This window comes from Engraulis encrasicolus, chromosome 3 (assembly GCF_034702125.1).
Source record: "Engraulis encrasicolus isolate BLACKSEA-1 chromosome 3, IST_EnEncr_1.0, whole genome shotgun sequence".
In the NCBI taxonomy this organism is placed as follows: domain Eukaryota; kingdom Metazoa; phylum Chordata; class Actinopteri; order Clupeiformes; family Engraulidae; genus Engraulis; species Engraulis encrasicolus.
The window spans coordinates 49124135-49147418 of record NC_085859.1 but is presented as its reverse complement, the minus strand read 5'-3'; the positions used below and the strand labels follow the sequence as shown (position 1 = coordinate 49147418).

The following is a 23284-nucleotide window of genomic DNA, read 5'->3' as shown; positions in this document are numbered from 1 at the left end:
ACAAAATGCATTTGGAAATAAATACTTGTCAATTCTAAATATCTTATAATGTTCAATTAAAAGATCCTGATGGTAAAAGTTGTGTATATTTCCATGTATTTCTGGATATATTGCACACTTTGTAAATAAAATGAAAGGGTGCCAATACTAACTGGAAGCACTGTAAGATATATTTCTGTAATTAAAATCATTGTATAGGTTTATGAGATCATGAAAAATATGTTGTCTATAGTCTTGCTGTAGCACTCCAACAATTAAAGCAGAGAAAACTTGACCATATTATGAATATGGACCAGTTCATGTACCAATATAGAAATAATGCAGATCAGTGATGCGTGGGTCGACGAAAAAACAAGCCTGCCAGCCCATGCCCAGCGAGTCCATGACTGGACTTATGACCCCAACTTGCCTGCTCGGAGCCAAGTGATGAAGCTAGTTCGCTTAACTAGAAGCCGGCTGGAGGAAACGACTGGACCGCCCATTGTTGACTGGGTGGTGATTGACCGATGCACGAGAGGCCTTCCCTATGACGCGAATAGGTATGTTGCACAGCAAGGGGCTATGTCACTGGACACCTTAATTGAGTTATTAGAGAATCACAAAGTCATGGCCGGTCTCCTGTGCTCAGAGAATCCCAAGCCAACTAACCCCAAATCAAGAACAGAGAGAGAGACAGCAGGTAAAAGTACTGGCCGTGCTTCACCTGGATGGACCGGACCTATGACAAGACCAACCCAGTACATCCCCTCTCCTCCCAGCTGCTTCTCCTGTGGCCGAGAGGGACACCTCGCCCGAGATTTTCCTGATAGAGACGAGTCCATGCCTACAGCCAGGTCCACTGACAGCAAGAGCCTCTTCTGCCGACACCTCACCACCTGTTGGGCTCATGAAGGAGCCCCTGCCCCAAAGTTTCCAGTGAAGGTTGCAGGGATAGACACAGAAGCCCTGCTAGATTCTGGAAGCATGATATCCCTCGTCCGACCTGAATTCGCCAATGCAACTGAAGGGGAAGAAGTTTCAGTGTCATGCATACATGGAGACACAAGGAAGTACCCTACTTCAGAGGTCCACATGATCACCCCCCGTGGAAGATTCACCCTACGGGTTGGCGTTGTTAGACAACTGCCAGTTCCTGTTCTCCTGGGAAGAGACAGCCCCTTGTTCACACATCACTGGCCAGCACAAGACAAGGTCCCATCCAGAGGAGTGAGACTTCTCAACCAGCATGGGTCGCCATGTCTTCGGCTGGTAGCCCCACCCCAGTCAGTAATTATGAAGCAAAGGATGCAGGCCAATCAGGCCCTACAGCCACTGACCCTGAGTGTGCTGCTGAGGTAGAGCCACTGGAGGACATCGCTTCCGATGAGGCGTTCTCTCAATTCCCCCAAGTGGAGGCAAGTGAAGGCCCGAAGTCAGGAAGATACGGCCTCGCCCAGCTCTGCGATGTCAACCTGACCCAGGCATGGCGAAATGTCCAAGTGATTGAGGGACAGAAGCAAGATGGGGTGAATGAAGTGTCTTTTCCTCATTTCATGGTTAAGAATAACTTGTTATACCGAGTGACTATGGATAACTCTGAACGTTGTGAGCAGTTACTGGTACCAAAAGAGTACATTTCAAAGGTGTTGTACCTAGGAGGTCACCTAGGCCGAGAGAAGACCTATGAGCGAATCACCCAACGATTCTACTGGCCAGGAGTTAAGAGGGCTCTGGAGGATTATTGTCGACACTGTGCAGAGTGCCAGATCAAATCTCCAAAGGTACAATTTCAAAATCCCTTAATACCATTACCCATCATTCAAACCCCATTCAGTCGAATTGGCATGGATATAGTGGGTCCCCTCCCAAAATGTAGCCGGGGACATCGCTACATTTTAGTGATTCTTGATTATGCCACCCGCTATCCTGAGGCTATACCCCTCCGCTCTGCAAATGCAAAGACGGTAGCCCGGGAGATGTTTTTGCTCTTCAGCAGGGTGGGACTGCCGCAGGAGATCCTGACGGACCAAGGGTCATGCTTCATGTCGGGGGTCATGAAAAAGCTGTGCCAGAGTCTAAAGGTGAGACAGATCAGAACCTCCGTCTATTATCCCCAGACCAATGGACTGGTCGAGAGGTTCAACAAAACCCTGAAGCACATGCTACGCAAAGTAATAGATGTGGATGGAAAAAAATTGGGATCAGTTGCTACCTTATGTCCTGTTCTCCATTTGTGAAGTTCCACAGGGTTCAACTGGATTCTCCCCATTCGAGCTGCTATATGGGCGAAGACCCAGAGGGATGCTGGATCTGGCCAAGGAAGCCTGGGAGGAGCAGCCGTCGACCCATAGGAGCATCGTGGAACATGTGGAACAAATGCTCCACAGAATGACCCAAGTATGGCCCATAGAGCAGGAACATGGCCCATGCGCAACAGATTCGGGTCTATAACCGAGGAGCCCAGGTGGGAGAATTTAAGCCTGGTGATAAAGTCATGGTCTTTATTCCTACTAACAAAGTTCTGGCTAAATGGCAGGGACCCCATGAGATAATGGAACGAGTGGGACCCGTCAACTATAGGGTGCGACAGGTGGGCCGGCGAAGAGGGCAACAGATCTACCATGTGAACTTGCTGAAACCGTGGCATGAGCCGGTCCCACCACCCACTCCAGCCTTGGGGGCCTATCTGCCCCCACAAAACACCCCGGAAGTGAGAATGGACGACCAGCTATCAGCCAAACAGGTGCAGGATCTCCGAGAGCTGTTAGATGGCCACAGAGATGTGTTCTCTGAGATTCCTGGACGAACAACAGTCGTCACCCATGACATAAAGACCGAACCAGGGAGAACTGTTAGGCTGCCACCCTACCGCATCCCAGAGGCCCGGCGGAAGGCCGTCCGACAAGAGGTATGGATGATGCTTGACCTTGAGGTGATTGAAGAATCCCATAGTGCCTGGTCCAGCCCAATAGTCCTTGTGGGGAAGCCTGATGGAAGCATTAGATTTTGCAATGACTACAGGAAGCTGAACGAGGTCTCACAGTTTGATACTTACCCAATGCCCTGCGTTGATGAGTTAGTGGAGAGACTGGGGCCTGTCCGCTTCATCTCCACTCTGGATCTGACCAAAGGATACTGGCAAGTGCCCCTCACTCCACCAGCCAAGGAGAAGACGGCCTTCTCCACACCAGATGGTTCCTTCCAGTATCGGGTCCTACCATTCGGCCTTCACGGAGCTCCTGCAACATTCCAGAAGCTCATGGATAAGGTGCTCCGACCACATCAAGAGTACGCAGCATCTTACCTTGATGATATTGTCGTCAGCTCGACGTCCTGGACAAGCCACCTCCAGCATCTGTCTGATGTCCTCCAGGCCCTGAGAGGTGCAGGACTCACAGCCAACCCAGCAAAGTGTTCCCTAACCATGGATGAGGCCAACTACCTTCACAGTACACAGTGGGACGGGGAAATGTGAAGCACCAGATGAAGAAGGTGGGTGCAATAGCTGAATGGCCCCAACTGCAGACCAAGCGCCAGGTGAGAACATTCCTTGGGTTGGTGGGATATTATCAACAGTTCATACCTAACTTTGCCTCTCTAGCCTCTCCCTTGTATGAGCTGACCAGGAAAGTCGGTATGGGGTATGCCACTATTTTGGGGCTTAATACAGTTAAAATCGTTGGCCAGGGTTTATAAAGGTGGTAAAGTACACGGATCCATTGACTTTCACTAGCTTAGCGACATACTCCCTCTTTTAACTTGTCTTAAAGCAAGACAACGCTTAACATGAAAAATAAGACACTTTACCACTTTTATAAACTCCAGCCAATGATTTTAAATAATACTTCTGAGCTTTGGTGACACAAATCCTGCCTCTGTCTGCTCCGTTCCATCCACCTTTTGTTAACTGAGGCCAGGTGGCCACAGCTGGTTTGACTACGCTAAATAGTATGTACAACCACAGAAAAATCATGGTTGACTGTAATCACATTTATATAATAGTGTTACTTGGTAATAACGTGAATACTATCAATGTGAATTAGTAGGCCGTGTGTGTGTGTGTGTGTGTGTGTGTGTGTGTGTGTGTGTGTGTGTGTGTGTGTGTGTGTGTGTGTGTGTGTGAGTGAGTGAGTGAGTGAGTGAGTGAGTGAGTGAGTGAGTGAGTGAGAGAGAGAGAGAGAGAGAGAGAGACAATTACCATCCCTCCGAATAAGATAATATGGGTAAATGATAGGCCTACATTTCCTGAATCCTTAGAGTCATGCTAGTATTGCAGTGTTTTCTGTAGTGGTTTCCATATTATAAGGCTCTGGCTCACGGCCTATTAGCTGTTATAAATTGAACAAAAACTCACTGATTCAAGTGGCTTATTGGTTGTCTAATACTTTTGAAATGAATCGCTGATAAGAATTTTTAAAAAGTGCTCAGTTTACTAACTCTTGGAACGCCAAATCAGCATTCAAGAACTAGACGCACAGCTTTAGATATTGCCACCTTGGACATCATTGAATCACACGTTGACTACATTCACGGTAAATATATATAATATTTGCACTTATTCATGACACTGAAGACAATGGAAATGTCTACTTGTAGCCAAAGGGCCGCAATCTGAGCTGAAAGAGTTGACTGAAAGTTTCATGGAGTAAAAAACAATTATAGAAAAAATAAAAACACTTGCCAACTTTGTGGCTTGACCACAAAAAAAAAGATTTAAATGACCACTGGGTTTAAAGTATTTCCACCACCCAAGATAAATGATACAGATGACAAACTCAGCAATTTATAATGTTACAGTCCCTTTCTCTATGACTACATCATATGCAAATCCCATTATGCTTCTCTAGCACAGCTCATATAGAAGACAGGGCATCAGCAGGTTACTCATTATAAATGTAGTGTAGGACCCTTATACATTTATTATTTGTCTGTGTGTGTGCGTGTGTGCGTGCGTGTGTGTGCGTGCACGTGCACACATCAGCTAGTTGTTAGGTCAGTTCATAACAAACACTCAAGGGAGTAACGCCTATGGGTGACCACAACACATACTATAACTGTCTGGCTGGCTTAGACAGATATATTTGTCCCAAGCCACAAGACATCTTGGGGAGCCACAATGGTCCTAGCCACTCCTACTTCTGGGCTACCACAGTGTACATAAAATTAAACAAGCGTGCACTCTGACAAAATCAGAAGCAGAAACATCAAGAAATTCCAGAGCACAGACAAGTACGTTCTGACGTTGACATTCTAAGCCAAAAATTCTCATCGACTGTTGACACTGTAGGTGAATACAGGATTTGAGGTTTTGCTGGAGGTTGTCCTGAGGTTTGGCGAATATTAGTTTGTCCAAACAAAAATAAACCACTGGCAAAGTTAGAAAACCTCAACCAAACCAAGCCTCGCACTCAACACTGGAATAGTCCACGGGGAATGCCGCTAATGTTAAAACATGCTTGCATCACTATTGCGGATGTATTGTCTGAACAGTCCCTAGTCACCAGGTTTGGCCCAGATGGCAGTGTTCTTCTAATACAGGCAGAGTCCTGGCAGTAAGATCATAGCCACAGTACGCTACATCAAAAGTTTCATATACATGTACTATATCTTTTATCTCTCGGAACACCCCAATAGCCAATGCAATCAGATGTGGCTTATAGAACACACAACACATTTCTTTTAAACTAGTGAAGACTACAATATCTGCCAGCCTGGCCAGAGGTGTATAACGTAGAGGTAGAAATAAAATCATGATGTCAGTCATGCGTGGGGAACATATGGCCCGGGTGCCGTTTTATCCAGACATAATGTTAATGTTGTGCAGTTTCATACGAAATATGACATGTTTTGAAAAGCAATCTTAGAAATTACATTTGCAACACACATTCTATTTTCAGGGGACCTACTAGTGATGGTGGGGTCTGTTGTAAAGGTGGCCTTCAATATAAGCTTAAATGCAGGGGAAATCCTGTTTGTGTCCACAGCACTGCCCTATAAAATCTGAAGTGGCCCTTCAAATGAAAAAGGTTCCTTACCCCTGATGTAAGTGCTACATTAGTGAATGTTATTACGTAGTTGTTACACCAGTTATTCCGTTGCACCCAATGGCGGCTTTTACTTTTCTTTTCCTTCTGCATCTGCTTTATATGCCTCTAATCCTGCCTTCTTGTTATGTGCACCTGTTAACTAACTACTAATGTATGTGTACTATGTGCAAAAAAGCAGAAGTAAATGGCTCTACAAAAACTGTGGTGGGAGGACTAATTTGTACTATTTTTCACATAATTTAACAGGGGTGACATTAAAATATTGCCTAGGCAGGGCAAAATAATTAAATCCACCTTTTTTATTATTATTTTTTTTATCAGCACAGCCATAAAATATATGACAATTTCCCTGAACAAATTAGCTTTTCGTCACACTTTGGTGAACCAATAACAATATCCTGATGTATTTTCACTCCAAAGTAGACCAAAGTGGAGATCCCAGTGGAAGTGGAAGTTTAAACATGACAACAGTTGAATTATTCAGATGCAAAACCCTTTAAGTACATTTGTGATGAGTCCACAAAAAAGGCTGCTTTCCCATAAATTTACTTCACTGCAGTAAAATTCACATATTTTTGTTAATATGGGCCAAATTGTTGTATTTCATAATATTTAAATGACATTTTGAATTTAATAGATTACTTATTCTAACTTTAACTATTTAAAATGTGTTTTATACTGATCTTTTTAAGATTGGTTTTGGAATTTCCATTCTATTTAATTGACTAATTAGCTCATCTTGATGATATACGGTATGTGCTTAATAGAATAAGCATTTGATCTAACCATGTGGCATGCATGTGTAACAGGCCCTTGTGTATACTTACTGAAGCCAGAGCCATTTCAATATTACCCAAAAAATGCCAAATATGCCAACAATTTCTGCTCTATTCAGTTAACCAATTAGTTCATTTTCTGTCTGTTGACACACTGTATGTTAACAGTAGAATGAGCATATTGTTTTATATAAATATGTGGCATGCATGAACGGCAGGCTGTTTTTTTTTTTTTTTACTTTCTGAAGCTTGAACCCCAAAAAAAGCATCTTGCATATTTACTCTTAACAGGCCAAGAGGATGTGCATTCTCCAGAAACCGTAACCATGGTGGCCACAACCGTGCTGGTGTGCCAGTTAGGTCCACACTGCAGTCGTTCAGCTGTGTCCTCCACACACCCAGCATATTCTGGTGTGGAGCCACAACACAAAATAGGATCAGACTGTGGGTAACGGGAAGAACAAGGGAAAAAATCCAAACACATGTGCTCTCTCTGCTATGCACATGTACCCACTACCCAGCACTTGTGCTCTTCAGACGTGAGGAAGTGGGCAAGGAAGGTAATTAAAGATGCAATATGTTAAAAAATACTTTGGTAAGGAACCATGAAATGGACCCGTGTTCTGGGATTAGTTAAACAGGTTAAAAATTTAACCTGATATCAATGACTACAAAGTACAGTCTAAAATGGTTTGTTTTGGTTTTGCATGTTTGTTTAGTGTCTCGTTTTAGTTTAAGGCTTGGCTACATGCGTGTGTTGGTCTGTGTTTTTGTGCATGCCTGTGCTGGGGGAGATGTGGTGAGTGGGTGATATATTTGTGTGTGTGTGTGTGTGTGTGTGTGTGTGTGTGTGTGTGTGTGTGTGTGTGTGTGTGTGTGTGTGTGTGTGTGTGTGTGTGTGTGTGTGTGTGTGTGTGTGTGTGTGGGTGTGGTGGGGGGGTGTTCATACTTTGTCTGGCCCACAGGCATGCTCTAGTTTTACCCATAAACCATTGCTCCTGCTTTGCCCTGTCTGTCTTTCCCCTATGCCTTCCTCTGACGTCGCCTATGAAAATAACGGTATCCGCCCACACTTAAAACATATGTTTACAAAGCTCTCCAAGGGTAACTGTTTCAAACCATGTTTGCAATAAAGTTACTTTTGGCAAACCTAGTGTCTTTATTCTACTGAAGCTGTAAATAAATTGGCTTCTAAAGCCAATGTGAAGGACAGCTTTTCTTCGAGGACTACTATGATTTATTATGTGTTGCAAGTTCGCACACTGAAAAAGACACTACGCTCAAGCACAAAGAGTATTTTCATTCTTTTTCTGAGAGTAGAGTAGACGTTTCAGGGTCCTGCCTTCACCAGGACTCTAGAGCAGGGTTTCCCAAACTGTGGTGCGTGCACCCCTGGGGGTGCGCGGTCTGCCATAAGGGGGTGCGCGAGCTAAATAGAGCAATGGTGGATATGTGAGTTTTTATCCAGCATTAATGAACATGTAGTTTTTAATTCTTTAGTGAATTGTATGCTGGAAGGGTCCATCTGAAGTGTAATTTATAACTCCTAGACTTGTCATGCAACAAGTTCCATTGTAATGAAGACAGAAAAAAATGTCAATTATATTGGAAATGAGGACTCCCAAAAATTATTCTGTATAATGTGCGGCAATATTCGCATAGGGGGTGCGCAAACCACACTGAAATGTACAAGGGGGTGCACAGGGGGAAAAGTTTGGGAACCGCTGCTCTAGAGGCACGCACACTGAAAAATACACTGAGGTAAAAGCACAAGGAGTTTTAAAATGATTTTTCTGAGCAGAGTGCTGTCTGCGCTTACAGTGAGCCCAACTACTCTGTGAGAGCACTCTCACCTTGAACTGTTCCATATCGGTCCACCCACCTGCTTACTTGTCAACGCATCTTGAGCGCAACAATATCACTGGCCTCTTTATTATGTGTTGCAACACAATATTTTAAATTGAATACAGTAGGTATATTTATTTATAAATGGTAAAGAATTAATTCCAGCAGGCGGCAGCTGTGATGTACTGATGAACTGACCTTCACTGGTAATGTCAAATGTAATGTTGAAAGTCGCCGGACTTCTCCTTTAAGCGCTGATGATGATTATACACAGATGACTATACAGACAGAAATAAATAAATAAAATCTGACTTACTGTGAACAATCATTTTAAAACACTAAAAAGTCAATAGTTTTGTCAGAGATAGCTTTGGCAACTTAGCAGCATGGCAGGCCGCCATACCACAATCACTGAGGCAGCACCTTAATATCAAAGTAAACTTACTGAACTCAGTCGGCTAAAGAGTGTGTAAAGGTTTTACTACGTTCATTAGTCAAGTGATTTCACATTTAATGTAACATGAGCTCACTGAAGTGTTTTTCAAGACGTGAAAACCCAAATGACCTGGGCAAGTAAACAAATCATGATCTCTTTTTGGAAATTTAGAAACCAAACTTAGTCACTGGTTACGGTAAACCTGAGCAACTGTTGGAAGAAAAAAATACCCCGTTGTTGGTTTGGTTTACATTCATGTACTTGATAAGACATATAAATAGTTATATTACATAAATAAAATAAAGCAATGTGCAATGTTGATAGCTGTGTATTAAATAAAAATGAATTAAGATTATTTTCTGAAATGGCACTTAGGGGGTTTTGCATCTGAACTCTTCATATACAAGTTTAGTGACTTCTACCAGACAATTGCTTTAACCAGTTTAAAAATGATCCCAAAACATACTGACCTTTGACCACTGATCACGGTAGTGACAACTTTGTCTCAATACATGACTTCATCATGGCATAAAAACTTATTTACCAGAAAACTTGGTCACTTTTCTGGCTGGATATTTCCAGGAAGGGGAAAACATCTTTTTCTTCAGAGGTTTACAACTCATATCCACTGACTGTGATTATGGCATTGTGGGATATGCTGGCTGTTGCCTGTTATATTGTACTTTGAATCATCTTACATATTGTTGACAACACTATCATCATGGGTGCAAACTTATTTTTAGACACAACTTACCCGTCTCGCAGTTGGCTCCAGTGAAGCCAGGGCAACACTTCCACTCCAGAGAGGAGACTGTGCGGTAGACCACCTTATAGGATGGGCGCACCACGGTACGATAGCTGCACAACACAGGCAACAAAAAAAGCTGTTCACCATGAAACATGCACTGTAAGACATACATGCATAGCAGTGGCACAATATTATATATGATATGGGAAAAGCATGTGTGCCATGTAATCAGGGCTAGAAAAGAACAAAAAAAGGTCCAGGCATGTTTGTGAAGCATCCTCTAAATCAGGGGTGGGGAACCTTTTTCATTCGAGGGGCCACTTCAAATTCCTCCAAGTGCCGTAAAAGTGCTCCAAAGGCCATACTATGAACACAAATTTCCCCCAGTGCTTTAAGCTTATATTGAAGGCAGCCACCTTTATACCAGAACCCACCTTCACAAGGTCCCCTGAAATATGACTTAATTGTATTGCAAATGTAATTTCTAAGATTCCTTTACAAAATATTTCATATTTCATGTGAAGCTGCATAACATTAAAATTATGTTGGGGGCCGGATAAAACGGCCTCAAGGGCCGTAGACATAGGTTCCCCACCCCTGCACAAAGTTGTGGGGCAGTCTCTAAGACAATCCAAATGAGCCAACAGCATCGGCCCCTGAGGACTATCGGCCCACCGGAAAATGCCCTATACGTATAACCAGCGGGACGAGTGCCATGTGCATTACGGCCCTTTTTGGGGATAACATTGGGGGACAAGCTATGAAGGGGGAACTAGAAGCAATGTGGATGATGCCATTTCATTCAATGCTACCCCATTGTGTGTCCATGTTTTTGCAAAGAAAATAAATACAGTGCAAAAGCAGGATGGACAGTGTGGATGGCAGTGCACCCTCCGCTCCCTGGCAGACATTACCACCAGGCCAGTCAGCCACCAGCCACACTCCCTCAGGAACTGGGAACACAATCAAGGAAAATACACATCCTGGCTTCACCTGTTTCAACAGTGAACCACTGGTAGGCATACATGGGTCCATAAAAACCACTAAGACCAGTTTTAAAAACAACTTTCTCAAAACCAACCATCTCATTAAATAAACACAGGTTCACATATTCAGTTACTCATATGGCATTGCTGACGTTTCTGAACATCTACAGTCAGCACTGACCTTTTCATTTTATTTCACCAGGTAGGTCAACTGGAAACCGTCATATGATGTGTGTGTTGTACTTCACATACAGTCTTTACCTATTACACTGTACCTGTTGACATCACACTAAGGCACTCCAATAACGCCTTTAATTAATCAGAAAATGATTAAAAAAAAATATATATATAAATATAAATATATATATATATTTTTAGGGGCTTTTATGCCTTTATTTGATAGGACAGTCTGAGATGGTGACAGGAAGCGAGTGGGACAGAGAGAGATGGGGTGGGATCGGGATATGACTCTAGCCGGACTCGAACCGGGGTCCCCGTGGGCATGCAAGCCCAAATGTGGGGGGCTTAGCGCGAGAAAATGATTTTTTAAATGTAGGCCTATTCAGTGGAAAATGATTTTGTAGAGATATAGTGAGAATGAGGCAGGGAAGAAAAAAATGTGTGTGTGTGTGTGTGTGTGTGTGTGTGTGTGTGTGTGTGTGTGTGTGTGTGTGCACACACGTGTGTGCCTGTGCGTGTTTATGTGTGAACTGGATTTAGGACCATGTGGTGTTGCCATGTTCTGTGCAAGTAAAAGGGTATAAATAAAACACGATTCGAGCTGGGTTTGCATGCCCTACTTAGAGGAGCATCTGTGAAGCGATTGTTTACTTTTGTATCCAAGTGTTTTTTTTCCACATGCCTTAAGCGGTTTGACCATAGGTACACTTGGTGACTGAAAAACACATTTCCAATGTCTCATACTGCCTTGAGCAGATTGCAGAAGAGTATTGTCACCTAACTACTTGCACCGCATGCCCTTCAAGGTGTAACGGGAAGGAGAATTCTGTATAATCGTATTACATTGTCAAGATTCTGGATAGAAATTTGACAAGTGACCAAATATGCTTCAATTGCAAACTTCTGTGCTAACCCTGTTACATAAATTTTTGACCATAAAGTACACTTTACTTGACTTGAAATTTGTAAGGAATCGTTGGGAAAAAGTCAAATGCGGTTGCAGTTTTGCAATCAGATGTCTACTTTTGCTATATAAGTCATATCTTGGCATGTTTCCAGTTGTTGTAGTACGCCCCCATAACACGATTGATGCGGTTCTCGCATTTACTGCTGTCAGCCGGGAGGCCAACACGGCCTACTCAGAATCTCAAACCATTTGTTGTGGTTCAAAAGAATGTTTAGTGAATTGAGTCCAAGTTGGATGATATTTTGGGCAGTTAGAACCATGGATAATTTACACCGTGTAATTACGCACAATGATTTAAGGTTCCACTACGTTGTGTTGCTTCCATCTCGCCAAGTTTCTTGTGCTAACGCAGTTCGGAGTAGGATTTACAGTTACAATCGCCTTTGCACTTCATAAAAGCCAGGAGTACTGCAGGGCAATAAAATGCAATTAGACTATGTAAATTGAAATGTTCACTCTTTTCTGAGGACAGTGGGCTCTTGGACCTCATCATATCCTTTTCTTTCCTTGGCCAAAAGGAAGACCTCTGAAATGTGGATTTTGCAAGGCATAAGTGTATGGACTGCCATTCTTACTTTCAAAGATGCATGGGCCGATACCAATTAGCTATTGTGAGTTTAGTCATCACAACTGAGAAGAAAACAAATGCATTTGGGGTTTCAAGCAAAAAGAGAGACAGATGGCCAACATTTTCATCTGCACTAAAACGCTGTCACGTTAAAATTTTTAAAGCACATATTGGATATCTACTTCAAAGGAATAGGATGGAGGCAGCAGATATGTTTTATGTCCCCTTTATTGCTTATTCTTCTACAGGCTAAAACTGGGGCAAAATGAGGTGTCACCCAGTGAAAAACAACAAACACTAAACTAAGTAAAGTAAACCCACACACTGTTTACACACGTGTCTGTCCGCTCCAGAATTTTCCTCAGCTCTGATTAAGGCACTGAATGTCTCAGATCCCAATCAAACAGCCTAACCCTTATCACATCCCTTCATTACTCCTGCTCAGACACTTCCTGCCAATCAAAGCCGATCACAAGGGAGTTCCACTTATGGCCAACAGCTGAAAGGAAAGGACACTTGGGATGAGGACCACGGCTCATTTGAAATCATTTGAAATCTTGAACAGCAAATTGTGATCCAAACCCATCGCAAAAGTGATTGGCATATACAGTACTTACAGATTCTAGAACCTGACTTGACTTGACACACACATGCTCACACACACAGACACAAAACAGGATTACTGGTCCAGCCGAAGCTTTCGCTCAGCACAATGGAAACACAGGGTTTTCATATACTGCTCTTATATCTTGGAATTCTCTTTCCCGCGAGATTCATTTTTCTGGACAGATTTTACAAATGCTCTAAACTTATTTATAAAAATAAATTATTAGGGCTGGGAATCGATCCAAATTTCCTGGATCGATTCGATTCCGATCCAGAAGGTCACGATCCGATTCGATCCACAATGTCGATTCGATATCGATCTTCTGTATTGCTGTGTTGTCACTTTAACCCATTTATGCCTAGAATCCTAAGACCAGTTATAAAAACCTAAATATCTCAGCCTTTGATGGCCACACAAACATGAAATAGTGGGCATGTGGGCCTACATGAATGTGGATGAGAGCTACAGGATGTGGTTGAGAAATAGCACCTATAATCATCTGCAAAAGATCGACCCACAAAGTTGTAAAATCGATATTGCACTATTCGAATGTGAATCGATATTGGATCGCCGATCGATCTTTTGAACCCAGCCCTATAAATTATATATTTAAATGATTACCTTATTGATTTTGATGTATTTATTCACCTTTTCCTTTGTTGTATTGGTATTATAATGATGATGTTATGTACAAGTGTCATGAAAGATGTCATGAAGGCCATAAGTGCATGCATTTCCTGTAGCCTGTACATGAACTCACCTTCCTCCAGTGCAACCCTGCGGCCAGCGGCAGGTCTGGTAGACGCGCTGGAAAACCGTCCCATTGTGCACGTGACACGTCACTGTTTTCGTTACAGTGTGAGGACACCAATTTCTGCAATATAAAATGAAATGCACATATCAATCATTATGTTCTTCTTTGACTTTCACCGTGTTCAAAGGTTTGTTATTTCAGTGTTCAAGAGAGTCCTTGTGCACAAGCCCTCAGTAATGCAGGTGCAGGTGTGAGGCAGGAGAAGGTGAATCAATGAACAAAATTCAAAAGACACCGCACACTGCTTACTTTTCTTTACTTTATTTTTCGGAGCGAACAACGCATTTCGCCCAATGCGTCATCAGGTTCGCTCTATTCTATCTTAGAGCGGAGTACACACACAAAGCTAGCTTTTCGCTTGCTCGCCTACTCGCCACTCTTTCATGGAACGTTCGCTGAAAGTTCCCGCGGCTTTAACTGCCAATGGACAGCCGAGAAGTACCGAACTCTGCATTCCAATTGGTTACTCGCTTACTCGCCTCGCTCGAAGATAAAATATTTTCAACTCGGAATCCGCCCACATCGCATCGCTTGTACAGTACTCGCCTACTCGCCTGCTTATAAAGGGCCATACACACACGTCGCTGCTAGTTACTCGCTCAGCGAATGAACTCAATAGAATGTCAATGTGTCCCAGCGAGACTCGCAGGCGAGTAGGCGAGTACTGTACAAGCGATGCGATGTGGGCGGATTCCGAGTTGAAAATATTTTATCTTCGAGCGAGGCGAGTAAGCGAGTAACCAATTGGAATGCAGAGTTCGGTACTTCTCGGCTGTCCATTGGCAGTTAAAGCCGCGGGAACTTTCAGCGAACGTTCCATGAAAGAGTGGCGAGTAGGCGAGCAAGCGAAAAGCTAGCTTTGTGTGTGTACGCCGCTTTAGAGCGAACCTGATGACGCATTGGGCGAAACGCGTTGTTCGCTCCGAAAAATAAAGTAAAGAAAAGTAAGCAGTGTGCGGTGTCTTTTGAATTTTGTTTGTTATTTCAGGTTAGCACTGATGCAGGCAATTTGTTCTAAATATATCACCTGCCCTCTGGAATCCAAACAAAATTACAAGTAAAAGGTTCAAATCTTTGGGTTGACACATTAGACCACATGCATCTAGACCAGTGATTCTCAAAGTGTGGTCTGGGGACCACTGGTGGTCCGTGACACAGCTCAGCTGGTCCGTACGGGGATTTCTAATTTTCCAAGACAAGCTAGCAGTAGGATATATTTGTAACATTATTACAAAAATGAGCATAACTGAAGTCTTATTTTCATCACAATAACCACGTAATACATGTGAATAAAAAATAAGTGATCTGCATTGAAATGAGCAGTGTCAAATTAGCACCTGTCAACTGTCAATTCGGTTGACAGGTGGTCACTGAACATTTTTGGGGGGACAAAGTGGTCCTCGGTCTGAAAAAGTTTGAGGAACACTGATCTAGACCAGGTTATCGATTCATATGCTCTTGGCTCTGATGTAATGCGGCAGATTCCCTGATGATATACTACATACAAGAAAGAACAAATTCTGTGTAAATCTAAATACTGTTAGCTAAGGCCAAAAAAATGAAATTGTTACATAGGCTCCCCCTGCTGAGAGACTTTGGAACCTAAACTGTCACATTGCCATTTTTAAGCATTAGTCTTTTTTTTCATATGCATTTGGTATGCTTTATATTCAAATTGAACCAACAGTTGAAACAAAGACTGTATCATAAAAATGTGATTATCTCACTAAAAGGATATAGGTACATACATTAACTTATTACATTATACAGGGCAGTCATGGGTGAGTGGTTAGGGCATCAGACTGGTTCGACTCCCGACCTGCTAGGTTGCTGGGGGGAGTAATTAACCAGTGCTCTCCCCCATCCTCCTCCATGACTGAGGTACCCTGCGCATGGTACCGTGCCGCCGCACTGCTCCCTTACAGGTGCCATTGGGAGCTGCCCCCTTGTACGGGCGAGGCATAAATGCAATTTTGTTATGTGCAGTGTTCACCTGTGTGCTGTGGAGTGCTGTGTTACAATGACAGTGGGAGTTGGTGTTTCCCAGTTGGGCTTTCACTTCACTTAACTTCTTTTTCAAAGAAATACAATATACTGTACAATACAATACAACCTGTATTTATATAGCGCAATATTGTCTTAGAGAGTGCTGACAATGAGCACACCTCACACCATGAAAGGAGCTCTAAGAAACCAAGTCTTGGGAGGCCTGATGAGGCAGGCAGGATTCCCTTTATAACAAATTCTGACTTTACATACTTGATCACACTTGTATTGACTGCTGGCCCTCACATTCAAAAAGTGTTCAGAGGAGAGTGGACATTTTGGGGAAGGTAACTCTACAGTAGAGCCAGCTGGCACCAGACACCAGAATGCCTTTAATGCCAAGGGGTAAGTTATGTTACAAGTGCCCAGCACAAATAATCTGACCTGAGACGCTGGTGTGACGTCCCCTTGTTTTTAACAGGCCCTGCAAAATTTTGCATAAAATGCAAAAATAAAATGTCCTTTTCTGCAACGCATTTCACTTTGATAGTAAGCAGTCGTTAACAATACATCTCGAAATAAGAGTGACGCAAAGCCTGGTCTCCAAGTAGCAATTGTATTCAGTTTTTGTTAATTGCAGACTGTGGGTTTGTGCTTCTCCCTTTCTTCTTTTATTTGGCCGTTTGTTCATAAAAGCCCTTTGGAGAGGGAGTCTGCACTCCCGACCCTTCACTACTACGCCCTACACGTGTGAAAATGTGCTGCCACATCACATCAAAGCAGCTGACTCAGCAGACTACTTCATAAACCCGAGACACCCACCTCAACTTAGCTACTGAAAAGAGGACACAGTAGCCTAAGCGTAATTCTTAACTAGCACATCTGACTGACCGCATAGATTGGCAACATGTTTCTTTTTTTCCCCTTGCCCTAGTGCTTCCAGGAGGCCCGGGGCTGATCCTCAAAGCCACCATTGTAAATCTTGCTGTTGCTTTTGCCACAACAATGCCACCCAGGACGTACAGTAGGGTGTGGGGACACACAGGCACAACACATCACCTGCTGATGATACAAAATCACAAGTCAAGCCATATGTACAGTATGCTGTAAACTCAAACCAGTAAGAACATAAACATTTGGCTTTCAGTTAAGACATGGCCCCTGTAATAAACTTTTTTTATTTTTTTTTTAGCAGAATAGCAATGACCGACTTGTAATGTATTACTAAAGGCTATGTGTGATGTTGTAGTGGTGTAATGAAGTTTTTTGAGAGTCTATTACATCGTTCCAGTGTCAGAATGTTGGCCGAGAAGGATGCCAATGAAGTCTTCTAACCCTATTACACTCACAAACACTAATTTTGGAAGCTGTTTTTATTCTTTTTACATTTTTCTTGAACTACTTTACCTCTTCAGCTCTTGTTTTCTGCTCACTCCAGCATGTTCAAATCACACAACAGCTTTAAGTAGGGCTGTAACGATACACTCAACTCACGATTCGGTTCATATCACGATTTTTGACCTACGGTTCGATACACCCCACGATTTCTGAAATGTATCTCCACTGAAGTTTGGAAACACTATCACATCAAATCATAAGGTTGTTTTCTTGAGTAATGGGTAATAAAACTATGAAAGGGCGTATCACGATACTGCCTCCTTGTATCACGATACAGTATTGTGACTCGGTGTATCACGATTTCTCGGTTCGATACAATATCGTCACAGCTCTAGCTTTAAGTGTTGCATTGATACAGGGTTAACACGGGCAAGCGTGGAAAATGGAATGGAGATCGTAAGTTACACAATTGTCTTTTAAAGATCTAAGTTAGTGTGTAATTTCCAATTTCCTAATTGTATGCTACCCATTCACAAATTTGAGATATTTTTCATCAGTATTTACAGTACAAAGCAAATAAACAACCATTTACAAGTATGTATTTGTAAGCCCAGCCGTGGCTCAATCGGCTGGGCACTCGACTGCTACACCGGCGACCCGGGTTTGATTCGAGCGCGAGGTCATTTGCCGAGCCCTCCCTGTCTCTCTCTCATCCCCGCTAATTTCCTGTCTCTCTACAACTGTCCTGTCATAATAAAGGCATACAAGTCCTAAAAAGCTATACGGTATTTGTAATGGATGCCAACTGGCAGAGTTCAGCGGTAGAGCGTTACTGAACCTCACTCCCAAAGGCTCGTACAGATATAGACCTGAACTGTCAGTCTGGACCTTGAGTGATCATCATACTGTGCTACCCATGACTAAACTGGAGCATTGACTTAAAGGGGTGGGTCTGAATGCAGTAGGTTTTGCAGGCCAAGATGTATTCAAATGGCAGATTTATATGTAGGTGTAGAGATTTGACCACATGTATGATCAGTTTAAATTTCCAAGCCATAATGCATACTTAGAAAAAGATGTTGGTGGAAAATAATCATGATAAAGATCAGATTTGTGAACTGACAGCATGAGTTCTGGAAATAAACTACCGGTACTTAAAATGGACCTTTGTCTTCTATGAAAATCGTGTTCATCTGCTACTGTCTTGTTATGCTTTATCTACTGATCCTACTTTCAGCTGTAGTCATAGTTGCCTCTCCAAACATCCTCAGACTTCTTTGTAACTCTCATGTGCATCCGCTACGCACTGCAGTCTGGAGGTTTGTTGACCTGCATGGATCTTTACAGCTTTTGTGTAATCATATTTTCCGAGTGGGATATAAGCTTCAAAAGAAGTTTACCCCACATAAAGGAGCAAAAAGTCAAACCAGTGTGCAGGTTAACATCTTTCCTTTGGAGTATTGAACACTCCTGCGTTTACCAGCATCTAGAAGCTGTGCATGGATATGTTTGCATTGTGGGAATATACAGTAAGCTGTCAACAACAGCTATTGGCCCTTATGATATTAAAAAATATTGGAGAATCTGAATTGCAATGTAAAACTAACCTTGACAAGAAGCGGCCATGGACAGTCAAGTCATCAATACAGATGCAGTCTACAAGATATGGCAGAGCAGGCTCTACTTCCTCTGGAAGAGGCTGAGATCTAAAAATGTCAGCAGCAGACTTCTGCTTATGTCCCCCCAGTCTGCCACGGTCAATGCCCCCAAAGCAGATTCAATGGCAGGTCCCTGGTTTGCAGAAACAGGTAGTCTGTGAGGGTCAATGAGGCCATTCAGCTCAACTCAGGGCTCCACAGGAACATGATTGACTGAGTGTCTACGTCTGGTACACACACACACACACACACACACACACACACACACACACACACACACACACACACACGTGCACGCACGCACACACGCTCTCTCTCTCTCTCTCTCTCTCTCTCTCTCTCTCTCTCTCTCTCTCTCACACACACACACTTTGTAGCAATTGCTCACAATCAGTGTTTTCTTTGTTCTCCTGTAGATTTGCGTGTGGTTGTTGCTACACTAGGCCAATACTAAAAAAATGTTGTTGTGAAAAGTTGTGTGAATGCCTATGCCTTGAATGTGTGATGTTAATGATGCACATATCATATATTGTATGCTTCTGGACACCTACATTTCCTTCAGGATATCGAATAATCAATTGTTGCATCAGGCGAGATTGTGGGAAGGCTATTCATAAAGGGGATCTGTCATAAAATCCAACCCATGCTCAAGTTTGAAGGCTATACCTGATGTCTAGCTCCTCTGGGGTAGAAATTAAATAATGGCATTGCATTACATTGTATTTATCTTAAATGCTTTTATCCAAAGCGGCTTACAGTTCCTTTAGTGTTTAGTTGCTGACTCTAGATTATTGTGGGGTTTGATGCCTTGCTCAAGGGCACTTCTACCATGGGTGAGAGATAGGAGAGGAGACCACCCACGCTCCTCCCTACTGTGCGGGATTCGAACCTGCAACACATACCAAGCTCCCAAACCATCAGGCTACAGCTGCCCCACAATATTAAAAAAGGATTGGTTTAAACTTTGAAGTCTTTTACACACAGAAAAATACCACTTTTTTTTTAAACACCAGAAGGACATTGAAGGACCAATTAGAGACGTCACTCAATGCCAATTAACACGAGTTTCCCAAAATGTTGTGATGTATAAAAAAAAAAAAGAAGAAGAAGAAGAAGAAAAGAAACAAAAAAGAGAGACTAAAACACAAATTGTGCAAGTGATAACTAATGTAGGCTACAGACGTTGTATAGACTTACTAGTGACTGCGATAGGCTTTGGGGAGAGGAAAGACGACAGCTGAAACCATTGTGGCTGAAACAATAGTGACCCGGCCACCTCTTATGTTCGCAGTCTATCAGTCAAAAGTCATCAATCAAACAGTGCCACAGAGTGTTGACTACAATGCCGTAGGCCTACATCAGTGTCTGCGACTGTGTTTGGAGGAGCAGACAGACTATTAGGAAACGTATCAAAGCAGTTTTCATCTACTAAAATAAATAATGAAAAATAAAAACCCTACAGTATTGTCGCGCACTTGGGTTATAAATCGCATGCAGGAGAGCCCGTGCTGGAAGGTGTCTCACATGCCCAAACGCATGCCACAGAGAACAAAAGAGTATTTAATTTGGCCTAAATATTGACATACATTTGCAAGTTGCATTTTGTTGCGTGAGAAATGTTGCGAGTTCTCCAAAGTTAGACAAAGTTCAGGTGTCAAGGTCAGCCACAGGAAACCCCTGATGCGATTTCGGCACTTACATGTTGTTGTGGTGAGGAAACCACAGCCGTACGTGACCACCTGGTTGTCCATTTGGCTAGGAGTATGGTAAACTGCCGGGTTCTCCAACCAGCGGTGTGGAGTTGCAGGAATGATACACATAATAACGTACTCAACGTTTGTACATTGTCCGAGTTCAATGGACGTGCAGATGGCTCGTGGTCATTTTAAGATAAAAGACAATGAAGAACTCTTACCTTTTCTCGTAAATCGGTGTTCGTAACGGTCCGGATGTGTCTTTGTTAGGCTGTGTGCTACTTGAAAACTTTCTCGGCATCGTAGCCCCTGTCTGGTGAACACAACAGGTTAACCAGAGCAGCAGCAAAAAGGTCCACCGTAACCTTTTTGCGCAGAACGCTGGCACGTAGTTGCATGGCACATTCATTGCGGCGCGAGGTTGCGTTGCACACAGTCTGCAGCTGGAGAAATGTCGGACGAGGACCGTAAATTTCCCGTGGAAGTGCTTTAGTAGTAGCCTAAATGGTCCAACTGCTCAGCGCGTAGACAAATAACTCGGGACTCATTAAAGCATCTAGGCAACTACTACCATTCAATAAATTGCGTAAAAGGGTGGTGATTGGAACAAGGCACGGAGAGCTGGCACTCGGCCACACCGAGGGATTCGTTTATGGTGGCAGAGCTAGAAGCGCACGGTCGTTTTATCGTTTGCCACCTTTTGCCGAGAACAGGAATAATGCCCCCTGACTGTTGGGGATTTGACTGGGCGCGTTCAAGGACTGGCAGTCCCTCCTCTTTTTGAACTCTCCACATACACCCTCGACGGCAAATTTTACTCGATAGCCTTACCATACAATGGGCAGTATTGGAAATTAAATACAACACCCCCAGACTTTCAAGACGAGTCTTGCGTATGTGCACCATATTCAAGGCTTAGGCTATTCAAGATATTTCTTATTTCATTGCAAGTGCCATCGGACAGAGTATTTGGAAGGACGATGAGAGACAGCGCTGAGCGGAATAAAAACAGGAAAAGTGGTGGAAGCAGAGTTCGCATTGTCTGCATCCCACTGTTTAGATTGCGGCTACACTGAAAGTACACAAAGCTCCCAAAGCAAATGCATGGAACGCCACATTTCTGAAGACTCTCAGCATTCTACACAGCAGTGATTCTAATTATGCCAGACACTATTCAAAAAGTCCAGGTGGCACTATTTTTCTCCCCACACAGTGACTTTAACTTATACTTGCAATTATGTGTTCACACAACCATAAAGGGACTGAATATGAAACAGTTTGCTATAAACAAACACACAACATGGTTACTATTAGTGGCTGTAATTAGTTTGTTACAAATTAGTTGTAACCCCCCTTATACAGTCACGCTCAAGGCAGGGCAACTAAGGAAGTATGGAAGTAGTCCATATAGTTTAAAGGTGCAATATGTAAAATTTCCCTTCTTAAAAAAAAAAAGTTGAGAATAAGTGAATTGAATTGAATAACCAGGGATGAAATGGGACCAGGGCCGCCAGGGGCAGAGCCCAGCTGGCACATAGGCTGATATCAAAAGCAGCCAACTCGTTTTCCACGCTTTCTATCTATCAAAAAATTAACTTGTTTACCCTGACCCGAATCTAGAGCCTCCAAAACAAAACAAACTCCAATGTAACCCCTGTTAGCCAATTAGCTGATGTGGGTTTATTATCATGCTGTAGAGTGAATGGAAAGTGAGATTCTGAACCAAAATGTCCCTGATTTGGTGTCAGAATTTCAAGATGGCAAATGAATTACATACACAAATGATACATTTGAAGCCAATATGAATATTTGAAATGGATGATGGTGGTGGCGGCACATTTGGGTACACAGATCTTGGTTATGAGCACCTACAGATGTTACACACAGTGCCTTAAGCACTTGTCACTAACCATCAGCCCTAAAGAGTGACATCTTGGATGAGATGCTTTGGTAGGTAGGTAGATAAAATCAGAATTTCAATAATATGTTTCTTTTTTGCGTTGGCACAGCGGCATGATTCTAGAATTGCTTGCTGTAAATGTCTAGCCTGGTGGTCTTACCATACTCTCGTACTGGCTGCATTGGCTATATGGCAAACGGGGCATTTTCCCAGTGGACTGTTGATGATTTTGGCCTGCTTCTTCCCTCAGTGTACTTGTATCAGTCTTCATGCCGCTACGCCTCACCTCTCAAAGTCAGATTTAAATATTCATTTTGGCCGTTGTGGACAAAACAGCCCGAAATAGATGACAACAAATTTTGTTACAAGCTTCATTGTCTCTCTCAGTGCCTATTGGACCACTCATGGCCAAAAGTGCCAGGATTGATTTTTCTTCCCAGTCCAGCCCTGCTCGTACTAATATCATTCGTAGAGAGGATCTGAAGAGTTCAGATGCAAAACCCCCTAACTCCATTTCTGAAGACCTGCACTTCTATAATTTTAGAGAACCCTGTTGTTGGTTTGGTTTACATTCATATACTTGATAATACATATAAATAGTTATGTTACATAAATAAAATAAAATATATGCAATTTTGATAGATTTGTATTAAATGAAAATCATTTAAGATTATTTTCTGAAAAGGCACTTAGGGGGTTTTGCATCTGAACTCTTCATCTGGAACTGCCGAATTGAGAAACGATTACTGAAGGGA

The 23284-nt window shown here is 42.8% G+C and overlaps 1 protein-coding gene across 2 annotated transcripts in view; it reads right to left on the bottom strand.

The window, feature by feature from the left end:
* The window catches only part of emid1 (EMI domain containing 1), a 51769-nt gene extending 30409 nt beyond the window's left edge, over positions 1 to 21360 (bottom strand). For both annotated transcript variants that reach the window (XM_063195605.1, XM_063195604.1), the window contains exons 1-3: positions 20851 to 21360; positions 13900 to 14013; positions 9838 to 9941 (exon numbers count right to left, since the gene is read on the bottom strand). In XM_063195605.1, the coding sequence (XP_063051675.1) occupies positions 9838 to 9941; positions 13900 to 14013; positions 20851 to 21038 (406 nt within the window). In that variant the 5' untranslated portion in view covers positions 21039 to 21360. The remainder of the gene's footprint in view (positions 1 to 9837; positions 9942 to 13899; positions 14014 to 20850) is intronic.
* Positions 21361 to 23284: the final 1924 nt, after the last annotated feature.